General features: G+C 46.6%; 1 protein-coding gene across 1 annotated transcript in view; it reads left to right on the forward strand.

Annotated features, from left to right (window-relative positions):
• The first annotated feature begins 16,086 nt into the window (after window positions 1-16,086).
• LOC140588913 (E3 ubiquitin-protein ligase TRIM16-like) overlaps window positions 16,087-26,566 on the forward strand; it is a 48,423-nt gene continuing 37,943 nt past the window's right edge. The window contains exon 1 of the mRNA XM_072711570.1: window positions 16,087-16,668. Within this exon, the coding sequence (XP_072567671.1) occupies window positions 16,087-16,668 (582 nt within the window). The remainder of the gene's footprint in view (window positions 16,669-26,566) is intronic.

Consider the following 26,566-nt stretch of genomic DNA (forward strand, 5'->3'; position numbering starts at 1 on the left):
TTTCTTTAGTGGTGTGAATGTGTGTATCTGTGTCACCTGGTACTGAGGTTACATCAGGTGTGTCAGTTGTGTCAGGCCTAGATGTCTGGAGCTGTGTATTATGTACTGACCGCATATGAGTGTGGTTACGCCTGACTGGTCCTTTGTTAGTGTGAATAATGTAAGACCTAGGTGTTGTCGCTTTCTGCATGACCGTCCCTTGTTTATTCTCTCTTGGCAGCCATACAACTTGACCTGTCTGCAGCTGTGGCAGGGAGCGAACTCTGTGACGCAGATTGTAGCGGCGTTGCTGGTACTCCTTAGCCTGCCTTTCTTCCTTCCGGAAGCTTTTGATGTTCGGCCACTGAGGATGCAGTGCTGCTGGAAGTTGTGGAATATTGGAGCGAATTTGTCTCCCCATGAGGAGTTGCGCTAGGGAGTAGCCACTCTTCAGAGGTGTGGCACGATATGTCTGTAGCACCTTTGCTTTGTCGCCTCCTCCTTTCCACAGTCTTTTGACTGTGGCCCGCCCCGCTTCCCCATTGGCCTGCGGGTATCTGGGGCTGCTCGTGACATGGGTAAATCCATACTCCATGGCAAAGGTCCTGAACAGTGAACCACTGTATTGCGGCCCATTGTCGGACATGACAGTCTCTGGTGTCCCGTGGCGACTGAATACGTCCTTGAGAGCAGCCTCTACAGTCTCGGCAGAAGCTACCTTGAGGTGAGCTACCTCTATGTAGCGCGAAAAGTATTCCACTAGAAGAAGGTATGATCTATTCTCCCAGAAGAACAAATCTGAGCCGACTCGTTGCCAGGGTCTATCTTGCACAGGCGTGGACAGCAAGGGTTCTCTCTGTTCTGCCCTATGCTGAGAGCATGTGCTGCAGTTTTCCACCATTTGGCTGATATGGACTGACAGTCCTGGCCACCAGACTGACTGACGAACCCTTGCTCTGCATTTGACAACCCCTTGGTGTCCACTGTGAAGCCTGTGAAGAATCTCCCGTCTCGTGTCTCGCGGAATCACAATCCTTTGACCTCTGAGAAGCAGCTGTCCATTCAAGGTAAGGTTATTTTTTTCATGCCAGTAGGAGGCCAGCTCCAGGGGGAGCGCATGTCTTTCTGGCCACTCAGTCTCACAGTATCTGACTAACTTTGCACAGACCCGGTCAGCTTTCTGTTTCTCTATAATTTCTTTTAATCTGGCCTCTGTGGCTGGAAGGCTCTGAGTGACTGCGTCCAGGAACACTTTGACCTCGGCCTCGTTCTCTTTCTCCTCCTGTGTGAAAGTATGTTCCACCGGGGCCCTTGATAAAGTGTCTGCGGTTATCAGACGTTTACTGGGCACATGTACAATATCAAAAGTGAACCTTAGCAGCCTCAGCCTGAATCTCAGCACTCTTGGGGGAAGTTCGTCGAGAGCCTTGGTGCTTAACAATGGCACTAGTGACTTGTGGTCTGTTTCCAATCTGAATTTCAGTCCCAGGAGATAGGATGACAGACGCTCACATGCCCACGTAGCTGCCAGAGCTTCTTTCTCGATCTGAGCATAATGTTTTTCAGTATCTGACATACCTCTTGAGATGAAGACAATCGGTTTCCATGTTCCATCCATGTTCCATCTGACTGCTGCTGGTTTAGGACGCCCCCCAGTCCAAACGATGAGGCAGCCAACACCTGTGTGGAACTCAGGTCCATCTTCAGTCTTTGGAATGCCTCCTTCTGTGGTGCTTCCCAACACCACTCGTTCTTTCAACAGAGCAAGTCTTTGATTGGGCGTCTATAAGATGCAAGATGTGGCAAAAACTTACTGGGGTAGTTCGCCATTCCCATCAATCTCTTCACCCCTTCGACATCTGTTGGTGCCGGCATCTCTTGTATTGCTCTAACCTTCCCTGGGTCAGGCGTCACACCGTCCACAGTGACGCGGTGGCCCAGGAATGTTATGCAGTCTTTTGCAAACTCACATTTCTCACCATTTAATGTCAGACCCTCTTCCTTAGGACCTGACGCAGTCTCTCATCGTGCTGAGTCTTACTCTCCCCATACACCAGAATGTCATCGGCATGACACACTGCGCCTGCACATCCTTCCAGCATCTGAAACATGCGGCGCTGGAAGTGTTCTGGTGCGGAGGAAATTCCAAAAGGCAAGCGATTAAAGGCATACCGCCCAAACGGGGTAATAAAAGTTGTTAGCAGCTTGCTTTCTTCTGCCAATGGCATATTTGCCAGAAGTTGGAGGTGGCATCCAGCTTTGTGAAGACTTTCGCCCCCGCCAGCATTCCCAGTGTATGGTCTACTGCTGGGAGGATGTGTCTTTCCCTCAGAACCCACTTGTTTAAGTGTGTTAGGTCCACACACAGCCGTATCTTTCCGTTAGACTTGGGCACTACGACCATGCCTGCACACCATGGTGTAGGTTGGGTCACCCTGGAGATGACCCCCATACTGGCCATACGGTCCAGCTCTGTTCTTACTTTGTCACGCAGAGGGAGAGGCACACGCCCTGGAGAAGACAGGACATATGGGACAGTATCTGGTTCTAGCACAATTAATTCCCCTAGCCCCGAGAATACATTGGGGAACTGAGCTTTGAGGTCCTCTTGCTGGGCTTCCACTGTATGGACGCGACTCAGCAGCTTGAGAGCCATTATTGCAGGGAGACCTAAAAGAGGCTTTGACAGTTCATTAACAACATAGACATTTTGTTTAGTTGCTCTTTCTTTACTGGTCAGGTTCCCTTCAAAACACCCTTCAACATCCAGTCTGTGATGCCCCGGTCCGTACAACACCAAACTAGATGGTCTCAGTGCTCCATATATTTTACTGGAGTAAGTGCTGCTTGGGATTGCAGTAACTGCAGCTCCCATATCCAGTTTGAATGCAGTGTCCTCCCCGTTCAACTGCAACACTCCAATCCATTCCTCTTCTCCTTTTGAGCTCACTTCTCCCAAAAAAGCAAATTCCTCATCTTCACCGCTCTTGTACCCCTGTGTAATGTCATGCACAGTCTTGGCTGACCTGCATTTTCTAGCAAAATGTCCCTTTTTATGGCATTTCCTACATTCCGCCTCCCGGGCCGGACAGTCTTTCCAGAGGTGTCTCTTGACATTACCACGTTTGCCACATCCTGTCGACTGACTGTCTGTTTTCTCACATAAAACTTTTTTCCCCTTTTGTTGTTTTTTGTATATTGCTTCAACTTGTCCTGCTGTTGGCTCAGCCCCCCTCAGCACAGACTGTTGCTTCTTTACTGCTGCACTTTGTCTGACTTTGGTCATTGCTTTTGCTAGTGTCAGTTCTGGGTCTAACTGTAAACTTTCTGACAGCTTAGCATCTTGTATTCCGACCACTATTCTGTCCCTTATCAATTCTTCTCTCAGAACACTGTTGGGGAGCTGGAGGAAAGCGCCGTAGCTTTGACCCCCTCTCACCCTCACCTATGTGGAGGAAGCGCTGTCGCTTGCCACTCCACACATGCACTTCTTGGACTCAGGACTTAAAGAGACAGCACACTTCTTATCTTTTACTTGCGCAAGGGTGCCCACTCACTTAGATGCAACAGACAGTATCTGCGCCTCAGTTCAGTGTCACACCGGGCAGTCCCTTGGCTTCTTTATTTATACTTGGCGGGAGGGGCTTACATGGGGCGTAGTTTAAACTGTTAATACTGCTAGTACCTTTACAGACAAAGGTTTATCAGGAAACGCTACACAACCCAGGGTAGGCCTCCTTGGCCATGTTGACAAGCCTATCCCCCACCCAGAGTTATAGTTCCTGTTCTCTCATCCTTTGGCGTCTAGGGACCACTTCGTTCTGCCCTGTCTCTAGACGCAGGGGCTGATACATATATATTACATATTGCTAACACACATACTTAATATGATAAAAGTAATACATTTTCCACTCTAACAGTCCCTCCTGTTTATCATGTTAATTGTAAGAAAGCAGAATCACACTGAGGGTCTCCTCGAGCTTCAGGAGTGGTCCACGCCCTTTAGGTTTTCGGACCGTCCGTCATTGTGAGTTACACCTCTCCGGGCTCTTCTTCCATCTCCATATTTTGGGTAAGGGACAACAACGTATTGTCTTGAGCTCGAAACGCGGAATGTAGAGCAGAATTAATCAGCATTTTCAAACATGGAATCACAGTGATACAACAGCAGAAAAATAATATAAAAAACATCAGAAATGGTGCACATATTTTCATCAGAATGGTCCACCATGCTCCGGTGGTGAACCAGGACAACCAAGAGAACCCTTGCTGGCTCTTTTCTTCGGTCATCACCGTCCGTAGATCTTTCAGCTTTTGCAAGGCATTCGTCATGTTGGAAGAATGTACATTGTCAGGAATATAAGTACAGCAGGTTTGATTCAGTAATACACACACCCCTCCCTGCGCCGCAGTGAGGAGATCTAGTGCCATTCTATTCTGTATCACCATCTGCCGGGTTATATCCAATTCTTTATTTTGTTGCTGCTCTATTGTTATGGAAGCATTCATGAACAAACCTAATCTGTAGGTCAGAGTTTCTACGCGGAGCAGTAGTTTTCCTACTCCTACTTGTGGAAACAAGGCAAGTATTACTTTCTTCCCTTCGGACCACAACTTTTGATCGTCGGGGACATCTGTTCCCCACACGCTATCATGTTGTTTCACGGTTTCTTCCGTGCTGCGTTTACGTCGTTTAGTTGTGTCCTCGGTGCTTATTATATAGGTGTGATCTGAAACATAAATGGGTGCACAAACTCCGTACCAGCCGGGTGGTAACACAAAATAAGCACGGCTACCACACAACCAGGCTACGCCTTGCACCCAATAGGACCCATTGCTGGGGCCTGACATGTTGACTGGTGCTCCTTCACCTGAAACAACAATTTGATCACAGTTTGTAGTGTTACCTAGGGGGTTTGTGCCATTCATTTGGTCATAGCACATAGTATGGTTGAATGTTCTCGGGTCTTTATTCATAAGGACCGGGAACGGGAATGAACTATTGGACTTGGTGACCTTGAAGTCAATCCAAAATAGTCGATCACAAGTGTTATTGTCAATCCCTGGGGCATATGGGTTTGTGTCATTTATTTTAATACCTATGTGCTGGTATCCGACGCCTCCGAATGAGGAAGCACATTTAGCCTGGGATCTGTTCATAGGTTTCCCGGTTAAAGTTGGGCCTTCACTGTGGTGTGGCATGACAGAGCAAACATAACAGTTAGACAGATTCTTTTGTTTCACAGCGTCATGTACATATCTGTACCAGTAATTCTGTAGGAACGGATGTTGTACATCTCCGTTTATACGGGTGAGGTGAATCCCATCCGGGGTCCACTTTTTCCCTACATCCACATTCTCATCTCCAAATTGTAATATCAGTATAATTAGTATAACGAAAAGACCTGTAATCAGACCTTTAGCCCACCAAGAACACCCTGTCAGAGCCATCCTAAAGGAGTGCAGTTCAGTTGGTTTCTTCACCGGGTTGAGACAGCGAAAACCTATTGTATTTCGTGCCTTTGTAGCGGACTTCCACTGCTACTCCGCGAGTGAGGCGTCTGGCAAGGGCTTTATGAGCTTACAGTGACTTTTGTGAATCCACGACGGTCTTTCCGCAATCTTCAGTGCGGTGGGTGTTGTCAGGAGTACTTGATATGGTCCGTCCCACCGGGGCGTAGTCCAATCCTTACGCTGTAGGACTTTAATCAGTATCCAATCTCCAGGCTTCACAGAATCCTGTAACACAGACACAGATGCTTCTGGCACATTACTAGGATGTTGAGCGCTTTGTTTAGCGAGCAGTCTGCTCATCCAATCCGCAAGCGTTTGCTCATGTCCCGCCTTCCCTACGTCAGTGGTTTCCCCTATCAACGGAAACGGTCTCCCGTATACTATTTCAAAGGGGGTCAGTCCACTGACCGCAGGCGTGATACGCATCCATAGTTTCACTAGTGACAAACATTCTGGCCATGGTCTGCCTGTTTCTTCCATGGTTTTCTTTAGCCTATTTTTTATTGTTCCATTAGTTCGCTCCACTAGACCTGCACTCTGGGGGTGGTATGCGCAATGATTTTTTAGTGTAAATCCTAGTGCTTGTGAGCATAAGTCTAGTACTTTATTTACAAAATGTGAGCCGTTGTCTGATCGTATTATTTCGGGGATTCCATATGTCGGAAAGAATTGTCCCACTAAGCATTTAGCTACTGTGATTGCATCACAGCGTTTTGCTGGGTATATTTCTACCCACTTTGAAAAGGTGTCTATTATTACCAAACAGTATTTTGCACCTTGTGACCACGTCAATTCTATGAAATCCATGTGTATTGCTTGAAACGGCTGCTCCGGCATGGGGAACTGGCCTCGCTTAGGTCTCATGTTCCCTTGTGCATTATGTTTACAGCAAATCATGCACGCTCTGCAATAGTTTTTTGCAAAATCAGAAAAATTTATTGTGTAAAAGTGTTGTTGTATTATATGTACCATCCCTCCTGTTGAGACATGGGTCTTCCCATGACTCACTAAAGCTGCTGTTTTATACAGACTCCGCGGAAGGACTGGCTTCCCGTCCACTTCATACACATTATCTTTTTCTTGTGCCCCCCTTTTTGTCCATCTCTGCTTTTCTGCCTTTGGGGCATTCTGCTGCGCGTCTCGTAGTACATTAGTTTCTATGAGGAAGAGCCCATCGCTCTCTTCGAGCGGTGCGCTTTGGGCTGCTTCCTTAGCCGTTTGATCAGCGAAAGCATTCCCTTTCGCTTCCTCAGTTTCATTGGCCTGATGCGCTTTGCATTTGCAGAGTGCTAGTAGTTTTGGTTTCTGCACGACTTCTAACAGTCTTAGTAGTAATGCCGAATGAGTTAATGTGGTCCCTTGGGACGTCTTGAATCCTCTCGTTTTCCACACAGCTGCATGATGATGCACTGCTGAGAAAACGTACTGACTGTCTGTGTATATCGTAATTTCTTTCCCCTCATGTATTTCACAGGCTCGGATGACGGCATACAGTTCTGCAGCTTGTGCTGAACATGTCGGCGGCAACGCCTTTGCTTCTATCACTTTGTCTTGGGTTACTACCGCATACCCTACTCTGTTTTTGCCATACTGATCTTTAGATGCAGACCCGTCCACGAATAGGACTGTAGTCTGGGGTATGGGCGTTTGAGAGATGTCAGCTCGGGGTTTTGTTTGTTCTTCTATTATGGTTTTACAAGAATGCGCGTCTCCCTCTGCCTGAGACGGCAGGAGGGTGCTGGGGTTTAATGGTCCACACCTCTGCAAGGTTATATTAGGCTGTGAAAGCAGAAGTGAGACCAGGGTCAGGTGTCTAGCGTGCGTTAAGAAGGGTAGTGGTGTCTGGAGCAATATCAGCGATACGGCATGTGGTACTTTCAGGGTCAGGGGGTGGCATAACACTAGCTCTGCTGATATTTTCACTGCTTCCGCTGCTGCTGCACATGCCTGCAGGCAGCTTGGAAACCCTGCTGCCACAGCGTCTAGTCTTTTAGAGTAGAACGCTAATGGTCTGTGTTTAGTTCCAAACGGTTGTGTTAAAACAGCTTTCATATACCCTTCTTGTGCATCTACGCATAGCATGAAAGGCAATTCATAGTTTGGTAAGGCCAAGACTACATCTGTCTGCAGCATGTGTTTCAGTTTCTCAAATGCTGCTTCTCCCTTGCCGGTCCATTGTATTTGGTCTTTTAGTGTCATCTCCTTCCCATATATTAATTCCTGCAAAGGCTGTGCTAAGGTTGCATAGTCTGGTAACCATTCCCTACAGTAATTGCACAGTCCCAGGAAGGACATCATCTGTTGCTTTGTCCTTGGTTTAGGCGCCTCTCTAATCGCTTGCTTACGAGTTTCTAGGAGCGCCTTCCCTTCCCCCGTAAGATAATGACCTAAATATATGACCTTCTTCTGGCAATATTGTAGCTTTTCTTTCGAGGCCTTATGTCCTGTCTTGTACAAATGTTGGAGCACAGCCAAGGTCGTCTGCCGGCAATGTTCCTTAGTATCAGCTGCAACTAGGATATCATCCACGTACAACAATACTTGGCTGTGTTCCAGCACTGGGCACGTTTGCATAGAGAAGCGGAGGGCCATTGTGTACACATGTGGGCTTTCAGAAAAACCTTGCGGTAATCTAGTGTAAGTATATTTCTTCCCTTTGTAGGTGAACCCGAATAAATGTTGCGAGTCCTCATGTAGTGGCACTGAGAAAAAGGCATTACTCAAATCTATCACTGAGAACCACTTCTTGTCTCCCGTAAGGGAGTTAAGCAGTAAATGTGGATTAGGCACATCTGGTGCCGCATGCTGAACTATGTTATTTATTGGCCTTAAATCTTGCACCATCCTCCACTTTCCCGTTTGACCTTTCTGCACTGGGAATATGGGGGTGTTGCAAGTAGCCTCAGGTGCCTCTCTCAAGATCCCTGACCTCAACATGTCCTGTATCACCGGTGCTATTCCGGCTTCAGCTTCGGGTTTCAATGGATATTGTCTCACTATCGGTTCTTGTTGTGTTCGTATCTGTACCTTATATGGTGGGAAGTCTTTTACTAGCCCTACATCAGTGGGGGAGGAAGACCACAGCCCTTTAGGTATTACTGACAGCTCTGGGCTCTCAACCGTAGCTATCAATCAGGCTGGGTCCTCCATGTGTGTGACAGGGGTCACAGGCACTCGCCATCCCAAAGGGAATCTCCATATGTTTTGTGTTTCGTTATAGCTCCACTCTGTCCCTGGCTGCGTCGTATATTTAAGTTTTGGGTGTGATGCGCAGCTCACAAACTGTCCCAAATCTTTCCATCTATGCTTTTTCCCTTTTGAAAGAGAAATGTGTGGTGTGTCTTCTAGAAGCAATTTCCATTGCCTATTCGTCAGGGTGACTGATGCTGCTGCTAACCCATTTACTGTGTCCACATACAGATATGGGACCGTAATGCATTTATCAGTTTGTGCATGGAACAAGGCGTCATATGCTGGGTCTGGCCCTGGTACTGTTTTGTACCTTATTGTGACGTGCAGCGCATCACTCAGCATATATTGCGTTTGTGGTGCTTTCTGCTGCTGCCTAGTTTTCCTCAACATTTCTCTAGTTTGGTTCGTGTCTCCTAAATCTAAGGACCAATAATAGGTTGGGGTGTTATGTCCTTGTAACACACAAACATCCTCCTCTATTATGGCCTTCATTCCATTTGGGGTTGGCACCACGCCTATTCCTAATGCTTGCATTACATCTCTCCCTACCAGATTTACGGGGCAAGCAGGGCTTATGAGTACTTGTGCTTCGCACTCTTTTCTGGTCTCGACATCTATTATCAGCAGGGGGTTGGTAAGTTTATGGCTATCTGTTTGGCCTCCTGCTGTTTTCATATTCACTGTAGCCGTTGAAAAGGTAGTTTTAGGAGGTGCTGCTGTCAGCACCGTCCTGCAGGCTCCAGTGTCGCACAAACACTCATAAGTTTCCCCATTTATAGACAATTGTCTGCTTGGTAATTCACACCATTGTTTTGACACTAACAGTTGTTGCACTGCTAGCAGGTCTACTTCCTCTTCTCCCTCTATTCGCACTGTTTCAACTTTACAGCGTCTTAGGGTCACGGGGGCACATTCCTCTGTTTCAGTATTTGAAATAGAGTCCCCCGTGGCTGGGAGTCACTGGGGTGGCTCACCGGAGGTGGACCTTCTATCGGGATTGGTTGTGGGGTCCCTTTTTTGTCTTAGTCTGCAATCCCTTGCCATGTGTCCTATCTTCCCACAATTCCAGCAGTCTATTACTCCTGGTTGGCCTCTTCCCAATCCCCCTCTACCTCTTCCTCTGTTCCTACCCCTGAAACCTCCTCTACCCCTTCCTTGGATCTGCGTATAGGCCACTAACTGATCGCTTTGATCTAAGAAAACAGTTTCTGGTTTTGTCTTCTGGGCTTTTTGAGCGTGTTGTGCATATTCTATTGCTTGTTGCACAGTTCCTGTATTCTGGTGCACCCAGTGTTTATCAATGTCTCGCTTTAATTCTGGTCGCAACCCAGTTAGGAAGGCTCTTTTTAATTGTTGCTGATATACCCCGTTCTCATCTTCCGCATGAGGAATTCCTGAGTTCGTCCTGAACATAGGCCGTAATCTGTCCAGGAAATCCTCTGGCTCCTCTCCTTCTTTCTGCTTACACTGCGCTATTTTCCCGTAATCAGCTCGTCTTGTGAATGTGGCCTCTAACCTTCCTCTCAACTGGTCTAGAGCCTGCTGTAATTCCATGGAGTCATGTGCTAGGGGCTGGTTTCTTGCTCCCTGACCCGTAAAGTCACCAGCTACCCGTCCCCATTTGTGACTTAGGACCTGTCTAAAACAGCGGAATAATTCTCTCCCATTAAGGTGAAAGCTGGTCTGTAGTTCCGTCATAGCTGTCCAGAACTCAGGCACACCGTCCTCTACGGCAGGGATGCCTTTCAGGGCGGCTGCTCTATCTTCTGCTGTCCATGGGCGGTAAACTAATATGGTGGCTGGTGGGGCTATGCCATCATCATCCAGGGCTATTCTTGGATTAGCCACTTCCACCATTGGGGCGAGGAACTCATCTTCCTCATCTAATTCTATTGCATGCCACTGAACTCTCCGATTTTCAGGGTTTATACGTTTTTGCAATTGTGGATCTGTCGCCCTGGTCTGATGTAACCTTGGTCTCTCTCCCTCCGCTCCCTGAGCCGCTTGCAAAGGTGCAGGCTTATTTTGATTATGATAAGGTGGTGGCTGTGGCCCTAGTGGCGCAGCCACAGGCACATGCGGGGGAGCAGTGGGCGATGTCTCCTCATCTATTTTAACCAATGCTGCTTGTAACTTCTCTTTTTTATTTTTCTGTATTTTATCTTTCTCTGAACGGCAACTAGCCAGTATATCTAATTTTAACTCGGTCTGCAGTTTTAGAATGTCCCCTGTATTCAGATTTCCAGGAAGTTTATATCTTTTCTGCCATTTCCGATTACTCACAACTCCTGCTCCTACTTTGTATGCTTCCATAAATTTCTCGTCTCCCGCCAATTCTACTTTGCTCTGACTCTGTCCCATTTTTTTTCTACAAAAAACAACAACCCCTAGGTGCAAGTCCCTGGCATGAGACCTCAGGAGGACACTGACACGGCCTTCTACTGTCTCCTATGGAGACAGCGGTATCAGTTTTCAGGGGTGAAACCCGTCCTTTCTCCCTTGGTCACCAGTATGTTGTTGCACCCAGGCCAGACGTGCAGACCTTCTACTAGTCTCTTAATACACGTCTGTTCTCATTCACGCTGCAGCGTCGTGCTTCTCACCTGATCCTTTCGCGAAGTGCTTCTAGTTCTTGTCCGGAGGCCCATCAGACGTCGCCCCAGCCGTCGGGAACGGTCCTAACCACCGGCCTGTAGACGAATTCACGTCACAGGTCTTTCACTCACTCTCTAGAGCGAGACTGTCGACAGTTTTCGGTGTTGTTCGTCGGCGGACTGGTCGGCGTCTTCTGGTTTCCTCTCGGATCCGGCTCGAAGGACCAAGTTTTATGTTGGGGAGCTGGAGGAAAGCGCCGTAGCTTTGACCCCCTCTCACCCTCACCTATGTGGAGGAAGCGCTGTCGCTTGCCACTCCACACATGCACTTCTTGGACTCAGGACTTAAAGAGACAGCACACTTCTTATCTTTTACTTGCGCAAGGGTGCCCACTCACTTAGATGCAACAGACAGTATCTGCGCCTCAGTTCAGTGTCACACCGGGCAGTCCCTTGGCTTCTTTATTTATACTTGGCGGGAGGGGCTTACATGGGGCGTAGTTTAAACTGTTAATACTGCTAGTACCTTTACAGACAAAGGTTTATCAGGAAACGCTACACAACCCAGGGTAGGCCTCCTTGGCCATGTTGACAAGCCTATCCCCCACCCAGAGTTATAGTTCCTGTTCTCTCATCCTTTGGCGTCTAGGGACCACTTCGTTCTGCCCTGTCTCTAGACGCAGGGGCTGATACATATATATTACATATTGCTAACACACATACTTAATATGATAAAAGTAATACATTTTCCACTCTAACAAACACCGAACTGACAATGTTCTGCGAGCGTATGTATAGCAGTTATGAAAGACTCAACACTCTCACTCCACTGCTGATAATGTTACGCTGATTTCTGGGGGTTTATTGGTGGAGGGCTCTCCCCAGTGAGCCGCCAGTCTCCTCACTGGCTCCTTGCAGTTAGCAATCAGCTCCCCCAAGGCTCCCCGCAGTTGGCTGCCCCTGGCACCATATGCACAGCATCTGGCCCGGGAAGCCTGTTATTACATCTGCACTTAAGGCACCCGGCCCAGAGAGGGCCGCTCAGCCCGCACCCTCAGCGTCCAACACAGGTGAGGCCTTGCTTGCCTCCAGGATTCTCATTGAATCTGGCACGGTTCCCTGATATCTAGCCGGCACCTGCCACACTGCTCCCTGATGTCCGGCCGGCACCCATCTCGTCTCCTGCCTGCTGGTACCTGCTTTGTATCCTGATGTCCCACCGGCGCCTGCCTACAAGCCGCTGCCAGCCCTGCGCCCAACTTCCAGGCTGCCACCAGCCCAGAGAGGATGGACCCAGAGGACGTCCGGCTGGAGGACTTAGAGTGGGACCCTCTGGACTTGCCCTGGGTCCAGCTACGTGGGCCCCAGCCTCCATCCCAGACTCGGGCTGCTCTGGTCTCAGTGTCTGGGGTGGTCACTGGTATCAGTAGGGGTCCAAGAAAGGGGCAGGCTGAATCTCTGTCTCCCAGAGAGGGGGTGCCAGTCTCTGCTCTTGCCCTGTAAGTCCCTTGCCATCCTCCTCTTCCCGTCCTGTGGTCATCTTGCTGCCCGACTGCTCTGCAGTTCCCTCAGCGCCCCCCAACTCTGCTGACCCCTCACGTCCTCTGGTCCTGCTGGCCCTCCCAGACCCTCTGGTCCTGTGATTCGGCGGAGTTCAGCCTCACCTGGAAAGGGGCCTAGGAGGGTCCCCAGCCCCAAGTCTTCGCCCAGCTTCCCTGCATTATGAAAACACCCCGGATGCCCCATGTTATTCCTTTCTGTGCCTCAGTGTTTGTCTTGTTGCTCTGTCCCGCCTGTATCTCTCCTTGTCTTGTGCATCCTGTGCCCCTGTTTTTATACTTACTTCAGAGTTTCTGGTTCCTCTCCTCCGTTGTCATCTGACTTTCTTTATTTTATTTCTTTCCTACCTTTGTGCCGTTCTGTATTACTCTCTCTAATGATGTTTTATTGCATCACAACACATTCATCTAAAGTGCTTTGGGACGACTCTGCTGTGAAAGGCGCTATATAAAAATAAATTAACTGAATTGAATGTCCTGCCTCCTCCCTGGCTTGGCTCTAACAAGCCATGTTTGGTGCTTGTTGGTCTCACGTCTCGTTCCGGCCCTCATGTTAAACACTCCCAGCTGCCTCCAGTCAGTTCCCTCGTTAGTCCTGTATTTAAGTGCTTCCTGGTCCTGTATTTCCCAGTTTGATCATTAATGTTGTGCCTCACATGTTGCCTGTTCTCTAGCCTCCCATCCTGATCCCAATAAGTCCCTGTTAGTTGCCTGACACCTGCTCCACGAGTCTTTCATCCCGGTGACACGACACCGACCGCCAGTGACATCTCTGTGGACCCAGAAATATCAGCCTAGCTGCACTAGTGCCTAAGCAGCACCTTGACAGCGGCGTGTTTGCAATGTCATGTTTACCTCACTTGTTCACCACTTTCAGCAACAGTATCTGATGAATACTGGAAATGTAAATGTAATGATATAAGAACATAAGAACATAAGAACTATACAAATGAGAGGAGGCCATTCGGCCCATCGAGCTCGCTTGGGGAGAACTTAAGTAATAGCTCAGAGTTGTTAAAATCTTATCTAGCTCTGATTTAAAGGAACCCAAGGATTCGGCTTGCACTACGTTATCAGGAAGACCGCTGTGTAAAGAAGTGCTTCCTTAAATCCAGTTTGAAATGTTCTCCCGCTAATTTCCACCTATGGCCACGAGTTCTTGTATTTGAACTAATGCTGAAGTAACTATTCGGTTGAACAGCATCCAAACCTGTTAGAATCTTATAGACCTGGATCATGTCCCCCCTCAGTCTCCTTTGCCTGAGGCTGAACAGATTTAGCTCAACTAACCTTTCCTCGTATGACATTCCTCTAAGACCAGGAATCATTCTTGTGGCCCTACGCTGCACCTTTTCTAAGGCCGCAATGTCACGCAATGAGTGTGTCTGCTTTGAAGGAACAGAGATCACACCTGCTTAGGTACAGGGTGGGGAAACAGGTAAATCCTGTAAGGCAACATGCTTAAAGTCAGCTTACATTCCAACACAGTTCTGGAATATGAAGTTCATAGTCAGTCATAATTTTGTAGCATTAAAATGTAACTTTTAAATAGATCCTAACAGTATGTGTGATTGTGGGGAGGTGTGGGGTCTCAGGGTGTGACCTCTGGCTCTGGGCTTGTTTCCTGTCCCTCCTGCTGTATGTGTGAAGTTTGCATGTTCTTCCAATGTGGACTTTCTCCTCCTACTTTGGAAAACATGGAACTGCGATCAGCCGATTGGGATCTCTAAGCTGCCCTTAGTGTGAGTCTGTATGTGTGAGTTTGTGCTCTGCTATAAACTAGTATCCTATCCATCGTGTCCCCTGTCCTTAGTGTGTGATTGTGTGTGTGAGTGTGTGCTCTGCTATAAACTAGTATCCTATCCATCGTGTCCCCTGTCCTTAGTGTGTGATTGTGTGTGTGAGTGTGTGCTCTGCTATAAACTAGTATCCTATCCATCGTGTCCCCTGTCCTTAGTGTGTGATTGTGTGTGTGAGTGTGTGCTCTGCTATAAACTAGTATCCTGTCCATCGTGTCCCCTGTCCTTAGTGTGTGATTGTGTGTGTGAGTGTGTGCTCTGCTATAAACTAGTATCCTATCCATCGTGTCCCCCGCCCTGTGCCACCTGGGACAGGCTCCAGGCTCCCCCCCCCGTACAGGATAAGCAGTAATGGAGGACGGATCCACACTGTTCCAAAGAAAGGGCTCCAGCTCCCTTCAGGACTTCAGACCAGCTGCTCTCACTTCACGCCTCCAGGCTTGTGGGTCTGGTTCCCACTCCTGGTTCTGCATGTACAGCTTGCATGTTCTCCCCGTGTTCCTGTGGGTTTCCTCAGGTTTCCTCCTGCTGTCCAAGATCATGCAGTTTGGTGAATTAGTGTCTCTTGATTGTCCTCAGCGTGTGAGTGAGTGTTTGCCCTGTGATGGACTGGCTTCCCATCCAGGGTGTCTCTGCCTTGTGCCCTGTGCTTCCTGTGATGTGTGTGTCCCGTAACCCTGTACTGGACAAGCGCTTATTGCAATTTGTTGGATACTATTTTGATATTTTATCTTTCTGTTCCTGCGGGTGGCTGAAGCTGAAACTTTTGGCTTAAATGTGAGACTTTAACTTAATAGTGTTTAATGAATATCTAGAATAAACTTATTATTAGATTATGGAAAAATTTTGGGTGGGAAAAATTATCAATCGGAACCTGGTCACCTGACTCTCCTTCCTAACACAAATACACTCCCAGCACAAACACCCAGAAAGAAAATGAAGATATCTGACATATATGTGCTACACCCTTTATTTTATTGAATACTATATAGAATAATATAAAAAACAAATCTGTGGATTGACAGTATTTGTCAGAGCTTGTTCTGTCTAATCCTGAAATAGTCTGTCTATAATTGCACATACCTGCATGTTTCACCTGAAACCACATGATCCTAAACATGTTTCTAAACAGACACAGAAATTCATTCTCAGTAGAACTGCTCTCTTATACCTTTCTACCTAATTTCTATCTACGGTACAAAATCAAAGAGTAGGATTATAGCTTGTTTACAGAAAAACAATGTCAGTAATAGTTATTCTCATACAAGCTAAATGTCTGTTGTGTGTATAGTTTGCAATAATGCACTATTTTAGTTATAAACTCCAACTCCAGTGTTTGCTCAGTCTGCTCTTCTCAGTCTGGCCTCAGTCCAAAACCACACCTCCTGCAGCCTGAGAAGCAGGAAGTGAGAGAAAACAAAACTTAATCATATCAGTGTTTGTGGTAAAATGGCAGAAGCCAGTGTTGCAGTGGATCAGACCCAGTTCAGCTGTCCAATCTGTCTGGATTTACTAAAGGATCCAGTGACTATTCCCTGTGGACACAGTTACTGTATGAGCTGCATTAAGAGTTACTGGGATCATGCTGGAGTTTACAGCTGCCCCCAGTGCAGACAGACCTTCATACCCAGACCTGTTCTGGGCAGAAACACCATACTGGCTGAAGTGGTGGAGACACTGAAGAAGACTGGACTACAAGCAGCTACTCCCGCTGACCATTATGCTGGACCTGGAGATGTGGAGTGTGACGTCTGTACTGGGAGAAAACACAAAGCTGTCAAGTCCTGCCTGGTGTGTCTGGCCTCTTACTGTGAAACTCACCTCCAGCCTCACTATGAGTCTCCAGCTTTTAAGAAGCACAAGCTGACTGATGTCACTGGACGTCTGCAGGACAAGGTCTGTTCCCACCATGACAAACCCCTGGAGGTCTACTGCCGTACCGACCAGCAGTGTATCTGTTATCCCTGTATGATGGATAAACACAGAGGCCATGATACAGTCTCAGCTGCTGCACAAAGGGAGGAGATACAGGTCAGGCCAGAAGTTTTCTTATATAAATATAAAGTTAATTTTAAATAAATGGATTTTGTCTTAATACATGTTAGTGTAATTGCTACAAAACACTCAGAACAAGTCTGGTTTGGTAAAATGAAAGGAAAATTAACTGAAAGTGCAAGTTTAAAAAGTTCTGATTGAATTCCTACTGAAACTCCTTCAAACATCAAATCATGTGGCTACAGCTGAATATATACAGCAAGCAAACAAGGTGAAGAGGTTCACTTACTGTATGGCTGAGCATTTCAATGGCTAAGATGTAGGGTTGCCAACTTTCTCAACCCCAAATGAGGGACACTTTCTCGCAGGTGCGCGCAGAGCAGCTGACCAACAATAGTGGAAAAAGGTTTCATACTATAAATCTACACATTTCACAGTGTAAAAGGACAAGCCACTAGTGGCCAGTGCACACACGCACACCAACAACCGTGTCTCATAGCAACGTTTGCATGAGTTTTGCCATGCTTACAGTGGTCTATTATTGGCCGACGAGGCTGTGATTGGAATACGGGACTGGAGCTGCCCCTGAAGGGACAAATCAAAATCACCCATATTTCGGGATGTCCCGGACAATTCGGGATGGTTGGTAACTGTACTAAGGTGTGTGAGCTAAGAGGGTTTAAAAATGGTGATCACACATAGTGGCTAACAATTAACTGGGCTGGAACTGGGGCCCGTTTCAGAAAGCAGGATGTCTTGCTCAGCCAGACGTATTTAAGGTAGTCTGGACTAAATATAAGTGAATGAAGAAAAAGGCCATTTAAACTGGGGCACATTAAATCCAACAAGTTATCAGGCTAGACAAGAAATTTTGCTTTTTGAAACAGGTTACTGGTTTTGCTAAATGACTGTCCGACTTGCTGCATTGGAACATGTTTAACTCGTCTGTGACGTCATTCCCAGCTCAGAGTTCCGACCTCCGAGGATAATGGAGCTCAGCATAAGAGTAGCGGCTCCATCATCTCAGAAACAGCCACCGTCCTGGGATTTTAATTTCACACACTCCAGTGTGTAGTTTCCTGAGAATGGTGCAGTAAACATGAAACAGCCAGAGTGTGACAGTTCTGGGGCAGCCTGTGGCTGAGTGGGCTAAGCCTCTCTGCCTATGATCAGAAGATTGCCAGTTCAAGCCTGGCCTTGGTACATCTGGGGGTCCCTGAGCAAGGCCCTTAACCCCCAGCTCCCTGGGTGCTGCTATGGGTGGCTGCCCTTTGCAGCCAGTTTACTCTCACCTACAGAAAGCAAGTTGGGGGGTGTTAAGATAATTTCCCCACAGGGATCAGTGAAGGTATCAATTATTGTTATTATTGAAACACCTTGTTAATTAGAGAGGTCCGATGAGAATGATCAGCCCTGTTTAAGCTGACAGGAAACCCACAAACACAAAACTATGAGCTCAGTACAACAGTGGTGAGTCAAAGGCTCTGTTCACACCTGGTATTAACAAGCGTCTCCACACGCATCTCAACTGACCGTTTGTAATTGGATCTCACTTTCCGCAGTAATTAAAATAAGCAGGTAAATAACTTCCGTATGCAGAATCTTCCGAACATTAAAAGACGGACAAGAAGGAATCAGAAGCTATTAGCACATTTTAGGGTAATAAAAATGCCTAAGATGTTTGTATGGAACGCCATGATACTCAAATAAAATAAATAAGTATATCAAAAAAAAAATAAAGGAATAAATTATATTAAAAGATAAATAAAATAATAAATAAATATTTCAATAATGTGTCCTTTTATTTTTAAATAATTCCATAAAAGATATTATATTTCATAGTAATGCTTGTCTTCTTTGTATAATTTTTAAATTGTATTTCATAATAATGCTGCGATTTTTAGTCATTATTATAAAATATTATTTCATGTAATGTAAATGTGATTACTTAAATAATTATATTTCTTGTGAAACTATATCAACGCAGTTTTTTCAGGATTGACACTCCAGCCACTGGAAAAAACTCACACTGGTCCATTCAGACTGGTGTGGTGCTGAGGCGTCACCCACTGCACGGCTGCACTCAGGATCTCCTCCCTGAGGTGGTTGGTCGTGTGGTTGGTGTGGTAAGGCACTGTAATCAGCGTGTGCTCCTTACCTTACCTACCTTACCTTACCTTACCTACCTCAACACAGTACAAATGTACATGTTAAAAAAGGTCTTTCAGTACTTACATATACCTCCTAGATCACTGATTCTCCAACTTTTTCAGACCAAGGACTACTTTGTCCAAAAAAAATTTTTCAGAGACCACCTGCCACGGCGCTCCCTCCCAGAGCCACGTACTGCTACCCTCCGACCCCCACCCCACCCACAAAACCCACATACACACACACACATGATCTCATATATACAGGAACATACTTCAAAAGAGGTCAATTTGTTTGGAACTACATTTTTTTGAAAGATCCAGGTAAAACCTATGGTTGTGAGGAATTAGGTAGGCCTATCCACAACAGCTCTAATAATGCTGCTGCATATGACGCATCACTGACTGAATGTCTGTCTCTAAACTGGACAGTCTTAATCTCATACTGGGGGCCACATTGATCTGGTTGCGCTGTTTTGTTTTCAAACCAACCAGTGTTGAAAATCCAAGTTCACAGTTGTAGGTGTTTGAAAACGGCATTGATATTTTCAAAGCAGACTCCGCGAGCTCAGGGTGCTCAGGCTGGATGTCGATCCAGAAGTCAGTCAAGGATTTTTCTCGAAATGCCATCGTCAGTGATCCATCAGATGCAATGTCCACATGGCTGTTTACCTCTCTTGCAGGAAACTTAGGACTGACACGCTAAATGTGGGTTTGGTCTCCAAATGGATTTCTGATCCACTCAAAGTCCATGTCTCATTCTGGGAAGTATCTTCCCAAATGCGTGTGAAGGCCATGCAGGTGCTCCTTAAAAGCTGCAATGGTATCTGTCAGGGTCAGCCCCTGTTGTCTCACTCTGTGTCCCTTCCCCGTTTGGCCAGCAGGTGTCTCTGGTCATCCCGTCCTTCTTGTTAGTCTTTGTTCTCCCCTGTTACCTGTCTGGTCATGTGGCTCAATGTGTTGAGCATGTGGTTGTTTGTGTACCTTTCTGTCTTGTGTTTGAATCCCGCCTCCTCTGTTTTTGTATTTTGCTCCCTAGTGTTTCATTTGAGTTTCTCTAGTTCTTGTGTCTGATTTTGTAGTTGGTTTTGTTCCTTGTGCCCCTGCTTGTGTCTTTACCTGTTTAATTCCCTAGTGTTGGATTATGTTTCCTTGGTTAGTTCTTAGTTTCCCTGTTTTTAAGTTCCTTTGAGTTTATTAGTTTCACCTGTGCCCTGTTTCCGTGGTCTTTGTTAATTACAGTGGTAAGAGGAGGGGTGGGGGACTAGCAATGTACGTCAATGAGAGATGGTGCAATCCGGGACACATAACTGTGAGGGAGCAGCGCTGTACCAAAGACATCGAACTGTTAGCGGTTAGCGTTCGGCCATACCACCTGGCCCGAGAGTTTTCTCATGTTATTGTGCTGACTGTCTACATCCCTCCCTCGGCCGATGCTACGACAGCCTGTGAACACATCCACTCCACGGTTTCACAGCTACAGACTTCACATCCGCAGTCCCTCATTATTATCTCTGGGGACTTCAATCATGCCTCACTACCTGCCACTCTCCCTAACTTCTCCCAGTATGTGGACTGCCAGACAAGGGACAACAAAACCCTGGACCTATTGTTTGCCAACACAAAGCAGGCTTACAGCGCAGCTCCCCTCCCCCCGCTTGGCCACTCAGATCACAACCTGGTCATCCTTCAACCTATTTACACCCCTATGGTGAAAAGGAAACCCCCCACTAGGAAGGTAATAAGGCTGTGGTCTGAGGAATGCAGTAAGGCCCTGAGAGACTGTTTCGAATGCACGGACTGGCAGGAACTCTGCAGGCCCCACGGTGAGGACATCGACGCCCTCACCCACTGCGTCACGGACTACATAAATTTCTGTGTTGAGAATACTGTTCCTACCAAGAAGGTACGGTGTTTCTCTAACAATAAACCGTGGGTGACCTCAGAACTGAAGGCTCTGCTGAATGAGAAGAAGAGAGCTTTCAGATCTGGAGACAAAGAAAAGCTGAGGAGAGTTCAAAAGGATCTCAAATATAAGATCCGAGGTGGCAAGAAGCACTTCAGGAAGAAGATGGAAAACCAACTCCAACAGAATAACGTCAGAGAAGTCTGGAGGAACATGAAAAAAATCTCTGGACACTTCAAAGACACTGGAGGAGCCACAGTGTCTGCTGACCAGGGGGGGGCCAACGACTTGAATCTTTTTTTCAACAGATTCGACTCGGGGCCATCAACCACCTCCCCCACCCCCCAGCTTCCATCAACCCCCCTCGTTATGCTGCCCCCCCTCCGTCCTGGTGCAATCCCATTGTTACCTGAGCTCTCCTCACACCACCACCTAGTTTCACCCTCATCTACATATCTACCCACAAGACAGCCAGCCCCATCCCCCAACCCAGCCCAGCCTGATATCTGCCTCACAGTCGATCAGGTGAGAAGCCAGCTCAAGAGGACGAAGGCAAGGAAGGCAGCAGGTCCGGACGGAATCTGCGCCCGACTGCTCAGGGAATGTGCAGACCAGCTCTGTCAGGTGGTCCAGCATATCTTCAACCTGAGCCTGAGTTTGGAGAGGATTCCTGAACTGTGGAAGACTTCCTGTGTCATCCCGGTGCCGAAAATTGCACACCCCAAGGAGCCCAACCATTTTAGACCTGTGGCCTTGACTTCTCATCTGATGAAGACCATGGAGAGGATCATCCTGCACCACCTCCGCCCACTGATGAGCTCAGCGATTGACCCCCTGCAGTTCGCATACCGGTCTGGAATAGGGGTGGATGATGCTGTCATCTACATGTTGCACCGAGTCCTCTCTCACCTAGAGCAGGCAGGAAGCACTGTGAGGGTCATGTTTTTTGACTTCTCCAGTGCTTTCAACACTATCCAGCCTGCACTACTGAGAGGGAAGCTGGAGGGAGCCGGTGTGGGCAAGCAGCTGACTGCATGGACCATCGACTACCTAACCAACCGACCGCAGTATGTGAGGCTCCATGACTGTGTGTCCGAGACGGTCATCTGCAGCACGGGCGCGCCGCAGGGCACGGTTCTCTCACCCTTCCTGTTCAGCCTGTACACTTCTGACTTCCGTTATAATTCAGACCAGTGCCACCTACAAAAGTTCTCGGATGATACAGCCATCATCGGATGCGTATCAGACGGGAACGATCAGGAATACAGGGGGGTCATCAGTGACTTTGTCGGCTGGTGCGAGACTAATGCTCTCCAAATCAACGCCAGCAAGACGAAGGAGATGGTCATAGATTTTAGGAGGAAGGCACCCCCTCCAACAACGGTGAGCATCCAGGGAAAAGTCATTGAGGTAGTGGACTCTTACAAGTACCTGGGTGTTCACCTCACCAATAAACTGGACTGGACAACAAATACAGACGTCCTGTATAAGAAGGGCCAGAGTCGACTCTACCTGCTGAGGAGACTGAGGTCCTTCGGAGTATGCAGGACTCTGTTAAGGACATTCTACGATTCTGTGGTACCATCCGCCCTTTTCTATGCAGTGGCCTGCTGGGGGAGCGGATGCACGGAAAGGGACAGAAGCAGGATTAACAAATTGGTGCGGAAGTCTAGCTCTGTGCTGGGATGCCCTCTGGAGACTGTGGAGGTGGTGGGTGAGAGGTTAGCAAAGCTGACATCCATCATGAACAACCCACATCACCCTCTGCATGAGACTGTGAGTGTGCTGAGCAGCTCCTTCAGTCAGAGACTGATACACCCTCTGCATGAGACTGTGAGTGTGCTGAGCAGCTCCGTCAGTCAGAGACTGATACACCCTCTGCATGAGACTGTGAGTGTGCTGAGCAGCTCCTTCAGTCAGAGACTGATACACCCTCGCTGCAGGAAGGAGCGCTTTCGCAGATCATTCATCCCGACAGCAGTTAGACTCTATAACATATCATGATGTCATGAGTCACCCAGATACTTACCTCTATGGTCACCACTACTTACCACTTCATACATAAGGCACCTTATAGTGAAATAGTTGTTATTTATTATTACTTGCACTTTTCCCCACAACCCACTATCCATATATTACATACTGTGTATGGGTGTACATAGGCACTACTGCTGTATTTAGTGTTGATCTTATTGTATTTTTTATTATTTATTTTTTCTTTTTTTCTTGTATTCTTATTCTGTGTAGAGCTCTGGTAACGCACAAATTTCCCCACTGTGGGATCAATAAAGTCCTATCTATCTATCTATCTATCTATCTATCTATCTATCTATCTATCTATCTATCTAGTCTCACCTGTCCTGTGTTAGTCTCGTTACCACTTTAGTATTTTAGTTCCTGTTTCTGTTTAGTTCCTGAGTGGTTCATTATGTGTGTGTGCTGTTGTGGATTGTGTTTCATTGTTGATGTTAGATGTGTATCTGGTTTTTGTTAATTAATCCTTTTTTTTTTTTAGGTTTTGACCCCTCGTGGTCTTTTTGGTTTTGTTGTGTTTGTATTGTTTTCTGTTTTGTTTAAATAAACCCCATCTGTCTCAGAGCCGCCAGTGGGTCGTCCACCCTTTTTGTGCCCGATGCCACGTCCTCGTGTCCGAGCCGCCCGGAACCATGACCGTATCGCTGTCCAGGACTTCCTCAGCTGTGAGGAGAAAGTCTGCCAAAGTAGGCAAATTGTCGAATTCTAAGCGATCGAGGCGAGTGCACCACAATTCCGTCTTCATGCGTGCTGCGTTAATTTTGTCCTGTACATTAAAGACTGTGACTGTTTCCCCTTGAAGTGCCAAATTCAATGTGTTGTGGAAACTGAAAATATCAGCAAGGTATGACAACTTCGCAAGCCATTGAAAGTCATACATTCTGTCACAGAGTTCATCAGTCTGATGCATGAATAGCTTAAGCTCGTCGCGCAGCTCGAAAAAATGGGTCAGAACTTTTTCACGTTACAGCCAACGAACCTCTGTGTGGAAAAATAGTTTCGTGTGTTTCTGACCAGGAAGCCCCTGACAGCCCAATATAAAACTATATAAACAATTACACTGTTATTATATGTTTCTATTCACACATCCATTTTCTAGGCTACTGAACACACATTCTTACCTACATGCTTTAATTTTACCTTCATGTAATTTTTACCGGCACATTTCACTAATATTAATAAAGTGTGGAGCAGCTTTGACATAAATAACGAAGCTTCGTCACAGTACGCTGTCCTTGTGTCTCTTCCCCGTGTGGCCAGCAGCCATCGCTGTCCTTGTGTCTCTTCCCCGTGTGGCCAGCAGCCATCGCTGTCCTTGTGTCTCTTCCCTGTGTGGCCAGCAGCCATCGCTGTCCATCCCCTTTGTCGTCTCATTGTCTTTGGCCCTAGTGTGTTCTTCCTTTTCCCCTCATGGCTGCATTTGGCTCAGTGGGTTGAGTGTGTAGCACTGAGGCTGGGACCAGCTGGTCATGGGTTTGAGGCTGGTCAGGAACCAACCTCACCTCTTTCATTTAATTATTGGTTTTCTATTCTTCCTAGTGTTTATTAGTTCTGTGTTCTCCTTGTGAAGCTTGTGCCTTGTTTTATTATGTTCCACATGTTTCTGTATTTTCTAAGTGATGAATTCCTAGTGTGTGATTAGTGTTTCTTACCTTCAGTGTTTGTTGGAGTTTTCCTAGTCTTGTGTTCATTAGTATAAGTTACTGCACCTGTTGCCTGTTTCCCTGCGCCGTTGTTATTGGTTAATTGTCTTATGTGTCACATCTGCCTCTTCGTTAGTTCAGTTGTCTGTTGTATTTACTGTAAGTGCTTGTCCTCCTGTTTGTTGCTGATTCATTGTTTGTGTTAGTGGTGGAATGTTAGGTCATTGTCTTTAGTCACAGCTTGTTTTTCTACCTGGTTGCTTTTCCTGGTTATCTTCCCTTAGTTGCCCATAGTGATGGCAAAACAAAGCTTTTGGAAGCAAGTGTGTCAAAAAATGTTTCTGTACTCAAAGCTTTTCTAAATGGTGAACATTAGTGACGCTAGGTGGTCAAATAAGTAAATAGCAGTTCATTTTGACTCGGTGTAGTGCATCAGGATATATACAAATAGGCAAACATTCAAGTGGTCTGTAGTGCTTTATGAACATTAATGTACTGGTTAAGTTGGGCTGTGCAATGTCTTGTGGATTGGGCAACATTTGAATTAACTGGGAAGGGATGCATGTGTAACTCAAGAGGGGGTATTGGACTACAGATTTTTGTTGAGGAACAGTATTTGTTGAACAGCGTGGGGACTAAGTTGGTTACGTTTTTTATTCACAATTATTCACTGCTTTAAAGAATACCTGCTCACACGGAACAGAGGTTGCTGGAGTGCAGAGAAACTGTATTGCAAGTTCATATAAGTGTGGATACACAGCCTTCTGCATATCCCAGAACTGCAAAGGGTCTTCAGAACGCAGTACAGTATATTTGGGTCACTGAGGTACTGCTGAACCTCCACAGTAGCATCTGCTGTAGGACTCTTGACCCGTTTGCTCTCCCCCACATCACTGTCCAGAAGATCCTACAGACCTGGAACTAAAATGACAAAGCATGAATCATTATATACACTATGCATTTTGTACTGTGCAATAATAATTATGTATCCCAATTCCATTTAATTGAACATTATCATTAAAATGTGAAAGGTTGGAACAGTACCAGTGTGTATTGCAGTACCAGATGAGGTTCCTGCAGGCTCTGGTTCTGGTGCCTGGATGCATGTTGGTGTGGATGGGTTCTGCTGGGCCTCCTGTAATCTTATGCTGGATGCACACTCTGCTGTAAGGCGTTTCACAGCAGCCTGAGCATTAGACTGGTTACAGACACCTGAGGTTTTATACCTTGGATCCAGCAGTGTGGCCAGTGTCATTATGCTCATGGTCTCATAGACTGACAACCTCTCAGTGAGCAACTTCAAGAGGTTCTTGCACAACTGCTGGGCCTTAACATTCTGTATCTGGGACAGTTTCAGATTCACAGCATGTCTAAGCATGTGGATAAGAGGAATTACCTTGGATCCAGATACTCTCTTCTCTTCAGAAAGTGCAACAGTTGCCTCATTGAAATGTCATAAAACACCCAGACAATCATAAATTATGTGATATTCCTCTGAGGTCAGGGTTGTGAGCAATGCAGCACCAACTGGCTCTCCTTGATCATGTGATCATTGCAGCATTGAATAGCTGCTATTCCAGCTGGTTTCCACTTCTTGAATCATTCTGAGAGTGGGTCTGCCCATCTGCTGTCATGCCTTGGATCTGATATCGTCGGGTCCTTGTGTCTGATCAATGGCCTTCTTCACGACCAAATTCAGTGCATGTACAAGGCAGGTTGTGTGTCTGACTAAATAAGCTTCCATATGTATGGATGTCCACATGTCAGATGTTAGACTTACTGCTTTGGCCTTTTTCACCTCTTCCTTTGCTTTCTCTTTTTCTATCTTAAATTTTTCTGCCACCAGACCCTTTCATGTTTGCCTGGATGGGAGAATGTAGGTTGGATCCAGGATTCCCACAAACTCCCTAAATCCAGCATCGTCCACTATGGTGAATAGTTGTGAATCCTTCACAATCATTTTGACCAAAGCCTCATCAATCATTTGCTTCTTGGTCTCTATACTGGGAATATTATACAGATTATCGGGTAATAGCCTCACCAATATCTGATATTATGTATTCATACAATTAAACTGAACTTTAATGATAATAATCATTATTGTGTTTATTGTATTTCTAAATGATTTAATTATTGATAAATTTTCATTAAATCAAGCTTAACATCACTAGCTGCCCCATTCCCTCTGTTAGTCTACGTGT

The sequence above is a fragment of the Paramormyrops kingsleyae genome, chromosome 4, assembly GCF_048594095.1.
Source record: "Paramormyrops kingsleyae isolate MSU_618 chromosome 4, PKINGS_0.4, whole genome shotgun sequence".
Classification (NCBI taxonomy): domain Eukaryota; kingdom Metazoa; phylum Chordata; class Actinopteri; order Osteoglossiformes; family Mormyridae; genus Paramormyrops; species Paramormyrops kingsleyae.